The sequence below is a fragment of the Papio anubis genome, chromosome 8 (assembly GCF_008728515.1).
Source record: "Papio anubis isolate 15944 chromosome 8, Panubis1.0, whole genome shotgun sequence".
In the NCBI taxonomy this organism is placed as follows: Eukaryota; Metazoa; Chordata; class Mammalia; order Primates; family Cercopithecidae; genus Papio; species Papio anubis.
Genome location: NC_044983.1, coordinates 85,497,332 through 85,508,830, shown reverse-complemented (window position 1 = coordinate 85,508,830; position 11,499 = coordinate 85,497,332). Strand labels below are relative to the sequence as shown.

The window sequence follows — 11,499 nt, the reverse complement described above, 5'->3', positions numbered from 1 at the left end:
TGTCAGCAATAACTGTCATGAATCTAGAAGCAGGACTAGCACAGTAGGCTTTAATTCCTGAGCACTATCACACAAAGAAATTCCTACACCTCAGCTACATCAGTCGCACTTACCTCGACAGGTCTGCTTCCTCGAGCACAGAACAGGATGAAGAATGAAAAAAATGAATCTAAATAGGCAAATATAAAATTACAGGCATAATGCCTACCTCATACCACAAACAAAATTCATTCCAAGTTTATTATCAATATAAATATGAAACATATGTAAACACAGGAGAATAACTTCAATACTTCATGCATGAAAATATTTCTTCACATCCAATTATGAAGAAACAAATTGAAAAATTGGACTCTATTAAAATTAACAATTTCTGTTCAGAAAGACTATACACTTCAACAAAAAACTATTAAAGAGAGTGAAAAATCAAATTTCAGAGTGGGAGAAGATATTTGCAACACATACTTGACAAAGGCACATACCCAAAATATATTAACATTACTCCTAGAAACCAACATTTAAAAATATAACCCAATAGAAAAATGTGTAAGAAAGCTGAACAAATTTTTCATTAGAGGATACCCAAATGATATCCAATAACATATACAAGTAATCAATTTTATTAGTAATCAGAATAAATGCAAATTGGCCAGGTGCAGTGGCTCACGCCTGTAATCCCAGCATTTTGGGAGGCTGAGGCAGGAGGATCATTTGAACCCAGGAGTTTGAGACCAGCCTGGCAACATGGCAAAACTGTCTCTACAAAAAGCGAGCTAGGCACGGTAGCATGCACCTGTAGTCTCAGCTACTAGGGAACTCGGGTGGGAGAATCACCTGAGCCCAGGAAGTCAAAGCTGTAGTGAGCCGAGATCGTGTCACTCCACTCCAGCCTAAGCAACAGGAGACCCTCTCTCATAAATAAAAAAAAAAAAAAAAAGCAAATTAAACACACGAGATGCCACCGCACACTTACAGAATGGCTCAAAGTAAAGAGAATTTGAATGCTCACTACTGGTTAGGATGCTGCACGGTGGAAGTTCCCAAACAGCTTGGCGGGAGGCTAAATTGTGAATAGTCTTGGAAGCCATTTGACAGTATCTACTCAATTTGAACACAAGCATACCCTAAAACCCAGCAATTTCACTTCTAGGTATTACCAGTCTAACAGATAAAGGTGTATATATTTTCGCCAAAAGAAAAGAATGTTCACGGCAGCTTTGTATTTGGCATAGCCTCAAACTAGAAATAATTCAAATGTCCACTAACACCAGAACTAACAAATAAATTGTGGTATATTCATATATACCTTATATTCTATGGAATGTAACAATGAGCATGCATAAGCAATTACACACAGAAAGAAAGCCAAAAAACAGAAGAATACATACTGTGTGATTCTATTTATATAAATCTCAAAACAGCTTAACGATGGGGTTAGAAGTCAAGACAGTGTTTAGCTGTGAGGAGGAGGAAAGGAGTCACGATGGTGGGCAGAAGGGAGGCCTCTGGGTTCCTGGTAATGTTCTGTTTCTTCTGTTTCTTGACCTGGGGAAAGGCTACCTGAGTGCATTCATTTGTAATAATTCATGATTTGTGCATTTTTAGAAGTCATACTTCAACTAACAAGCTAAAGACATTGATGAGTTTTCTCCAAGGTTTTTGTAATGTAACTGTTAACTCCTAAAAACCTTGTTATTGTCTCTTAAGTTATGATCCCAAGAAATATCCAACTGGGTGAGAGACATGAGCCTGACTTACTGTGTGACCTAGGGCAAGTCACATAACTTTGTAGGTCTGCAGTTTCCTTAACTGTAAAACAAAAACATTGAGAATTAGCATTTTCTAAGGCTTTACCAGCTCTAAAATTCTATTATTCAAAGTCATTAAATTCTCATTGTTTTAGTTTCCACAAGAACAATAAGGAAACAATGGCTGTCACTCTATACCCGAAACATTTCCCGGAGGTGGTTTCACATGTTAATGGTAAGATGAGTGAAACTGTTACCAATAATCTTTAATTTACTGAGTATTAACTCTTCCACTAGTACAATAGAAGCAGGACTCTTACAGAAGGTATTGAGTGACAAAGTAACTCTTAAGGTGAATACTGATGTGGTTACAGCCCACATGTGGTCTGTCATAGAATTACCCATAAACAATGTTTGTTTTTCTTTCAGACTCAGGAAAAAATATCTGTTAGTCAGTATCTCCATGATCTCTCTTCTCTGATCCTCTCTGCCATGCTGGCAAGCTTTGCTTTCTCATCAACCATTTGTAATAACACATAATAATGATGCAATAGATGACTAAGAAACTATTAAAAGAACTATTTTTGTCTTTAACAGAGGAAAAGAATTGCATACAAACTCATACAAATCAAAAATTTTACAATACCCCATTAAGATACCAATAGGTAAAACGACAAACAGGAAATTCACAAGTGTATAAAAGTATTCAATCTCACTAATAGTAAGTTTTTAATGGTACTATCATTTGTTACATGTAAAATTGGTGAATACTTTTAATTGTTGGCAGGTATTTGTTGAAATGGGCACTGTCACACATTACTCAGGGGGGTTTAAACCCATACAAATCTTTGGAATAACAATTGGATATGTATATCAAAAAAACTTTAAAAGCTTCATAACTTTGATTAATAATACCACTTCTAAAAATGAGAAAAAAATTCCAAATTCTAAAAATGTGTTATACACAAAAATGTTGTTTTATTTATAATACTGAAAAATAAAAGTAACCTGTGATCTCACTTATGTATGGAATCAAATAAAGTTGAACTCATGGAAGTAGAAAGTAGATGATGATTGGCTGGGCATGGTGGCTCACGCCTGTAATCCCAGCACTTTGGGAGGCCTAGGCAGGCGGATCACCTGAGGTCAGGAGTTCGAGACCAGCCTGGCTAACATGGTAAAACCCTGTTTCTACTAAAACTATAAAAAATTAGCCGGGCATGGTGACATGCACCTGTAATCCCAGCTACGCAGGAGGCTGAGGCAGGAGAATTGCTTGAACCCTGGAGGTGGAGGTTGCAGTGAGCCAAGATCATGCCATTGCACTCCAGTTTGGGCAACAAGAGTGAGACACCATCTCAAAAAAAAAAAAAGTAGAATGATGGTTTACTAGAGGTTGAGGGAGTGGGAAGAAGAGGGTTTCTGATCAAAGCGTACAAAATTTCGGACAGAAAGAACAGGTTTTAGGATCTACTGCAGGGTGACTATAGTCAATAATAATGTACTGTATATTTAAAAATAACTAATAAAAGTAAATTTCAAATGTCTCTCCATAAAGGCCAGTAGGTAAGAGAAGTGATAGATATGTTAATTAGCTTGATTTAATCATTCCACATTGTATATGTAAAGGTAAACTGAGGCTGGAGCCGAACTGGGAACGAAGACACAAGGCAAATGGCAGTGAGAATAGCTTTTATTAGGACTCGTGGGCGAGGTTCCTCGGTCCAAAGGTGCGGGCCAAGGAAGTTGCACTGAGGGAGGAGGGTAGGGGCTTCTTATAGCCTGAGAGGTAGGGAAGCTGGTTGTGCAAACAGGGCCTGGGGGGGTCTTGAAACTACTAGGGCAGGAGTTGAGTAAGGGTCACGAGGAAGGGGTCTTTGGAAATTGTTAACTGAAACTGCTGTTTACGAACTTGTGGAATGCAGGTGAGCTGCAGGTCATGGGGGAGTGTGGTTGCCCAGCCGGAACTCTGATGCATGTAAGTCTGCGGGTGTGTACAAGGGTGAAGGGAGTCTTTAACAAAAGGCCTGCTACACCGGGTAACGCCGCCATGTTGGGTCTAGACTCCTGCCTAACAGTATACATATACCAAAACATCACACTGTACCCCTAAAATGTACAGGGTACCCCATAAATGAATTCAATTATGATTTTCCAATCAAAAGTAATATTAATACTAATTTTAAAATGCATTGGCAAGGGAGGCATCAGCATTCTTGAAAAACATTTAAAAACAAAAAATTTTAAAACAAAGGCCAGGCTCAGTGGCTCATGCCTGTAACCCCAGCACTTTGGGAGGCCAAGGTAGGAGGATCACTTGAGGTCAGGAGTTCAAGACCAGCCTGATAAATATAGCAAGACACTGTCTTTATAAAAATTTAAAAAGATAATAAAATTATAAATAATCCTATTTCCAATAAATTATGATACATCAAAATAACAGAATACTAAAAATAATATTTATCTTAAAAAGGATCTGATTTATCATGTAATCTGAATTTTTTTTTTTAAAAAAAAGGTTGAAACAACACTGGAAAAAAAAATGTATTAAGTTATATAAATGTAAACATTTAGTATCAATTTAACCAGAAAGAGAAACACGGCTATATTGGTGGAATCAGTGGAGGGAAAGTGTCTTTGTGTGTTTGGTGAGAGGTGGGTGGGAAGCTGGGTTTGGAAATGGAATGAGTGATAAACCATCACTAATGGTGTGTGGACACAATATCAACACAATAATGTGATAGTGAATAAGCATCACAAGATCTGATGGTTTTATAAATGGGAGTTCCCCTGCACAAGCTCTCTTGCCTGCCACCATGTAAGACATGACTTTGCTCCTCACTCACCTTCTGCCATGATTGTGAGGCCTCCCTAGCCATGCTGAACTATGAGTCAATGAAACCTCTTTCCTTTATAAATTACCCAGTTTTGGTTATGTCTTTATTAGCAGCATGAGAACAGACTAATAGGCACGATTAGTACAAAAGGTAAAATGGAGACTAGGTAACTGCCTGCATTTTATTTTGAGAGTATTGTATTGCAAGCATGTGGAGAAAAAGTGTAACAGCCTAAAAAGCCCAGTGAAAGTCAGTATAATTAGAAATGTCAGGCCACTTATTCCAAACCTATAACATTCCCCTATATGTACACAATTAAATGTAATAAATGTAATTTATGTACACAATTAACTGTCAATGTAATTGGGGTTTCCATGGGGCTTGTGGCATATATATTCAAACAGGAAAACTGGATTCCTTTGCAGATTTATTTAGATGAGGTAATATGGAAGCCGGTTTCCTCTCCTGTCAACTTGGGCAATGGCGATAGTCAGTCTAGTGAACATGGTATAAGTGACTCCTGGGAAAGCAAAATGGACATTTTAAAAATATAGGCTCAGAAGTATAGCTCTGTAGACTTGAGACTTTGGATTCATTATTATTTGATTTTCAGGATGACAAATTAGTCAAACCAAAGAGGAAATTTAATCAAATGATACACAAAAATATTTTATAGACTTTGTTTACCTTTTTTACCCAGAAAAATCTATTCTTCTTTTACAGCTGGGATGGCATGCTATCTCCTAGGCATCACATTCTCTAAACTCTCGAGACAGAATGAATTACTTCCTCCTCCACACTCAAATACTGCTGGAATAATACTTATCACAATGTACCATAAATAATTATTTATAAGTTTGACTATCTTGCTAGATAATGAATTTCAAAAGGGCAAGGGCTATAGCTTATTCAGTACTAAATGAAATGCCTGGCTACAAATAGGTCCTAGTAAAAATTAAAGATATGAGTTAATACTGAGTTACCCAAAGAAGTAATTCACAAGTCCAGTGAAAAGAAAATATACTGGAAAGGCAAAGTCTATTATATTTAGTGTGTATCCTCTAATTTCTTTCTTTTAGGCCCTATCAGTATAGGTATAGTATAATATGTAACTCAAATACTACCCCCACCATTGAGTTTCTCCTGATTTTCCAAGCCACAAAGATCTGTTTTCTCTGCACTTCTAAGCACTTTTTAGTGGTAAAGAGGAATCTTTACCTACTACCTACTCTCCCCATGCCTCCTTTTTTTTTTTTTTTAATGTTTTGAAGGACTATATTTCATTTTATTCATCTTTGAATATACAATGGCTATCACTGGCTTGGCACAGAATACATATTCAATGCATGTTTGTTAATTAACAATTTATTAGACTTGAAATAGTCAAAAGATGAGAGATCATTTGTTTCATTTCTATTCCCTTTTTTGTAACCAAGATGAAGGCCAAAGTAGTCTTAGGAACCTTTTGTCTTCCTGATGAGTCCTTCTATGGTGTCCCACTGCTCCTTGGTGACCTAACACAAAAAGATGTCAATTTAATGTGCTTTTTACATGTTTTTAAAGCTTAGTATCCGAGCTGCTAATATTACATTATACACACAAAATGGCATTACCTTTCTCAGGTCATTGAATTCTCCTGAAATAAGTACTTCCTCTCCACCATCAAATTTAACAACCTGGAAAAAACAAAATTTTAAACTCTGAAACTACTCCTTTTAAAAAGTTTCTGAACCACTAGCCATTTTCCCATACTTTGGATGGAATATCTCTTTGGCACTTTAAATCAAGCCCAAATTTTAAAGATAAAACTCATGATTAAACCTAAATTGATTTACACAGTTCATAATTCTATTTCTAACATCTCCACAATTTCAAAAATCTACCCAATCTTGAAGATCATCTTAAAGGTATATCTATCAAGGTAACTTGCATCTATTAATTTATCACTTGATATGGTTTGGCTGTGTCCCCACAAAAATCTCATCTTTAATTGTAATCCTCATAATGCCCAGGTGTGGAGGGAGGGACCCGGTGAGAGGTGATTGGACTAGGCAGTTTCCCCTATGCTGTTCTTGTTATAGTCAGTGAGTTCTCACAAGATCTGATGGTTTTATAAGGGGCTCTTTCCCCGTCACACACACACACACACACACACACACACACACACACCTCTCTGTCTCCCTTTTCTCTCTCTCTCCCTCTCTTTCTATTGCCTGCCACCATGTTAAGTTATGACTTTTACCCTTCAGCCATAATTGGAAGTTTTCTGAGCCCTCCTCAGACATGCAGAACTGTGAGTCAATTAAACCTCTTTTCTTTTTATTTTTTAATTATATTTGAAGTTCTAGGGTACATGTGCACAACGTGCATGTTTCTTACATATGTATACATGTGTGATGTTGGTGTGCTGCACCCATTAACTCGTCATTTACATTAGGTATATCTGCTAATGCTATCCCTCCCCCCTCCCCCACCCCATGATAGGCCCGTGTGTGTGGTGTTCCCAACCCTGTGTCCAGATGTTCTCATTGTTCAATTCCCACCTATGAATGAGAACATGTGGTGTTTGGTTTTCTGTTCTTGCGATAGTTTGCTCAGAATGATGGTTTCCAGCTTCATCCACGTCCCTACAAAGGACGTGAACTCATCCGTTTTTATGGCTTCATAGTATTCCATGGTGTATATGTGCCACATTTTCTTAATCCAGTCTGTCACTGATGGACATTTGGGTTGGTTCCAAGTCTTTGCTATTGTGAATAGTGCCGCAATAAACATATGTGTGCATGTGTCTTTATAGTAGCATGATTTATAATTCTTTGGGTATATCCCCAGTAATGGGATGGCTGGGTCAAATGGTATTTCTGGTTCTGGATCCTTGAGGAATTGCCACACTGTCTTCCACAATGGCTGAACTAGTTTACAGTCCTACCAACAGTGTAAAAGTGTTCCTATTTCCCCACATCCTCTCCAGCACCTGTTGTTTCCTGACTTTTTAATGATTGCCATTCTAACTGGTGTGAGATGGTATCTCATTGTAGTTTTGATTTGCATTTCTCTGATGTCCAGTGATGATGAGCATTTTTTTCATGTGTCTGTTGGCTGCATAAATATCTTCTTTTGAGAGGTATCTGTTCATATCCTTCACCCACTTTTTGATGGGATGGATTTTTTCTTGTAAATTTCTTTAAGTTCTCAGTAGATTTTGGATATTAGCCCTTTGTCAGATGCGTAGATTGTAAAAATTTTCTCCCATTCCGTAGGTTGCCTGTTCACTCTGATGGTAGTTTCTTTTGCTGTGCAGAAGCTCTTTAGTTTAATAAGATCCCATTTGTCAATTTTGGCTTTTGCTGCCATTGCTTTTGGTGTTTTAGTCATGAAGTCCTTGCCCATGCCTATGTCCTGAATGGTATTGCCTAGGTTTTCTTCTAGGGTTTTTATGGTTTCAGGTCTAACATTTAAGTCTTTAATCCATCTTGAATTAATTTTTGCATAAGATGGAAGGGACCCAGTTTCAGCTTTCTACATATGGCTAGCCAGTTTTCCCAGCACCATTTAATAAATAGGGAATCCTTTCCCCATTTCTTTTTTTTTGTCAGGTTTGTCAAAAATCAGATGGTAGTAGATGTGTGGTATTATTTCTGAGGGCTCTGTTCTGTTCCATGGCTCTATATCTCTGTTTTGGTACCAGTACCATGCTGTTTTGGTTACCGTAGCCTTGTAGTATAGTTTGAAGTCAGGTAGCATGATGCCTCCAGCTTTGTTCTTTTGGCTTAGGATTGTCTTGGCAATGCGGGCTCTTTTTTGGTTCCATATGAAATTTAGTTTTTTCCAATTCTGTGAAGAAAGTCATTGGTAGCTTAAAGGGGATGGCACTGAATCTATAAATTACCTTGGGCAGTGTGGCCACTTTCATAACATTGATTCTTCCTATCCATGAGTATGGAATGTTCTTCCATTTGTTTGTGTCCTCTTTTATTTCATTGAGCAGTGGTTTGTAGTTCTCCTTGAAGAGGTCCTTCACATCCCTTATAAGTTAGATTCCTAGGTATTTTATTCTCTTTGAAGCAATGGTAAATGGGAGTTCACTCATGATTTGACTCTCTGTTTGTCTGTTATTGGTGTATAGGAATGCTTGTGATTTTTTCACATTGATTTTGTATCCTGAGACTTTGCTGAAGTTGCTTATCAGCTTAAGGAGATTTTGGGCTGAGATGATGGGGTTTTCTAAATATATAATCATGTCATCTGCAAACAGGGACAATTTGACTTCCTCTTTTCCTAACTGAATACCCTTTATTTCTTTCTCCTGCCTGATTGCCCTGGCCAGAACTTCCAACACTATGTTGAATAGGAGTGGTGAGAGAGGGCATCCCTGTCTTGTGCCAGTTTTCAAAGGGAATGCTTCCAGTTTATGCCCATTCAGTATGATATTGGCTGTGGGTTTATCGTAAATAGTTCTTATTATTTTGAGATATGTCCCATCAATACCTAGTTTATTGAGAGTTTCTAGCATGAAGGGCTGTTGAATTTTGTCGAAGGCATTTTCTGCATCTATTAAGATATTCATGTGGTTTTGTCTTTGGTTTTGTTTATATGATGCATTATGTTTATTGATTTGCATATGTTGAACCAGCCTTGCATCTGAGGGATGAAGTCAACTTGATCATGGTGGATAAGCTTTTTGATGTGCTGCTAAATTCAGTTTGCCAGTATTTTATTGAGGATTTTTACATCAATGTTCATCAGGGATATTGGTCTGAAATTCTCTTTTTCTGTTGTGTCTCTGACAGGCTTTGGTATCAGGATGATGCTGGCCTCATAAAATGAATTAGGGAGGATTCCCTCTTTTTCTATTGATTGGGGTAGTTTCAGAAGGAATGGTACCAGCTCCTCTTTGTACCTCTGGTAGAATACAGCTGTGAATCTGTCTGGTCCTGGACATTTTTTGGTTGGTAGGCTATTAATTATTGCCTCAATTTCAGAGCCTGTTATTGGTCTATTCAGGGATTCAACTTCTTCCTGGATTAGTCTTGGGAGGGTGTATGTGTCCAGGAATTTATCCATTTCTTCTAGATTTTCTAGTTTATTTGTGTAGAGGTGTTTATAGTATTATCTGATGGGAGTTTGTATTTCTGTGAGATTGGTGGTGATATCCCCTTTATCATTTTTTATTGTGTCTATTTGATTCTTCTCTCTTTCCTTCTTTATTAGTCTTGATAGTGATCTATCAATTTTGTTGATCTTTTCAAAAAACCAGCTCCTGGATTCATTGATTTTTTTGAAGGGTTGTTGATGTCTCTATCTCCTTCAGTTCTGCTCTGATCTTAGTAATTTCTTGCCTTCTGCTGGCTTTTGAACGTGTTTGCTCTTGCTTCTCTAGTTCTTTTAATTGTGATGTTAGGGTGTCAATTTTAGATCTTTCCTGCTTTCTCTTGTGGGCATTTAGTGCTATAAATTTCCCTCTACACACTGCTTTAAATGTGTCCCAGAGAGTCTGGTATGTTGTGTCTTTTTTCTCATTGGCTTCAAAGAACATCTTTATTTCTGTTTTCATTTTGTTACGTACCCAGTAGTCATTCAGGAGCAGATTGTTCAGTTTCCTTGTGGTTGAGCAGTTTTGAGTGAGTTTCTTAATCCTGAGTTCTAGTCTGATTGCACTGTGGTCTGACAGACAGTCTGTTACAATTTCTGTTCTTTTACATTTGCTGAGGAGTGCTTTACTTCCAACTATGTGGTAAATTTTGGAATAAGTGTGATGTGGTGCTGAGAAGAATGTATATTCTGTTGATTTGGGGTGGGAGTTCTGTAGATGTCTATTAGGTCTGCTTGGTGCAGAGGTGAGTTCAATTCCTGGGTATCCTTGTTAACTTTCTGTCTCGTTGACCTATCTAATGTTGACAGTGGGGTGCTAAAGTCTCCCATTATTATTGTGTGGGAGTCTAAGTCTCTTTGTAGGTCTCTAAGAACTTGCTTTATGGATCTGGGTGCTCCTGCATTGGGTGCATATATATTTAGGATAATTAGCTCTTCTTGTTGAACTGATCCCTTTACTGTTATGTAATGGCCTTCTTTGTCTCTTTTGATCTTTGTTGGTTTAAAGTCTGTTTTATCAGAGACTAGGATTGCAACTCCTGCTTTTTTTGTTGTTTACCATTTGCTTGGTAGATCTTCCTCCATCCCTTTATTTTAAGCCTATGTGTGTCTCTGCACATGAGATGGGTCTCCTGAATACAGCACACTGATGGGTCTTGACTCTTTATCCAATTTGCCAGTATGTGTCTTTTAATTGGAGCATTTAGCCCATTTACAGTTAAGGTTAACTTGATCCTGTCATTATGATGTTAGCTGGTTATTTTGCTCATTAGTTGATGCAGTTTCTTCCTGGCATCGATGGTCTTTACAATTTGGCATGTTTTTGCAGTGGCTGGTACCAGTTGTTCCTTTCCAAGTTTAATGCTTCCTTTAGGAGCTCTTGTAAGGCAGGCCTGGTAGTGACAAAATCTCTAAGCATTTGCTTGTCTGTAAAGGATTTCATTTCTCCTTCACTTATGAAACTTAGTTTGGCTGGATATGAAATTCTGAGTAGAAAATTCTTTTCTTTAAGAATGTTGAATATTGGCCTCCACTCTCTTCTAGCTTGTAGTTTCTGCCGAGAGATCCACTCTTAGTCTGATGGGCTTCCCTTTGTGGGTAATTCGACCTTTCTCTCTGACTGCCCTTAACATTTTTTCCTTCATTTCAACTTTGGTGAATCTGGCAATTATGTGTCTTGGAGTTGCTCTTCTCGAGGAGTATCTTTGTGGCATTCTCGGTATTTCCTGAATTTGAATGTTGGCCTGCCTTGGTAGGTTGGGGTCATATCCTGGGTCATATCCTGAAGAGTGTTTTCCAACTTGGTTCCATTCTCCCCGTCA

At 37.8% G+C, this 11,499-nt stretch overlaps 1 protein-coding gene across 2 annotated transcripts in view; it reads right to left on the bottom strand.

Moving 5' to 3' along the window:
• Positions 1-5,932: 5,932 nt before the first annotated feature.
• The window catches only part of DECR1 (2,4-dienoyl-CoA reductase 1), a 44,952-nt gene continuing 39,385 nt past the window's right edge, over positions 5,933-11,499 (bottom strand). For both annotated transcript variants that reach the window (XM_017962162.2, XM_009213292.3), the window contains 2 exons: positions 6,199-6,261; positions 5,933-6,099 (listed from right to left, as the gene is read on the bottom strand). In XM_017962162.2, the coding sequence (XP_017817651.2) occupies positions 6,040-6,099; positions 6,199-6,261 (123 nt within the window). In that variant the 3' untranslated portion in view covers positions 5,933-6,039. The remainder of the gene's footprint in view (positions 6,100-6,198; positions 6,262-11,499) is intronic.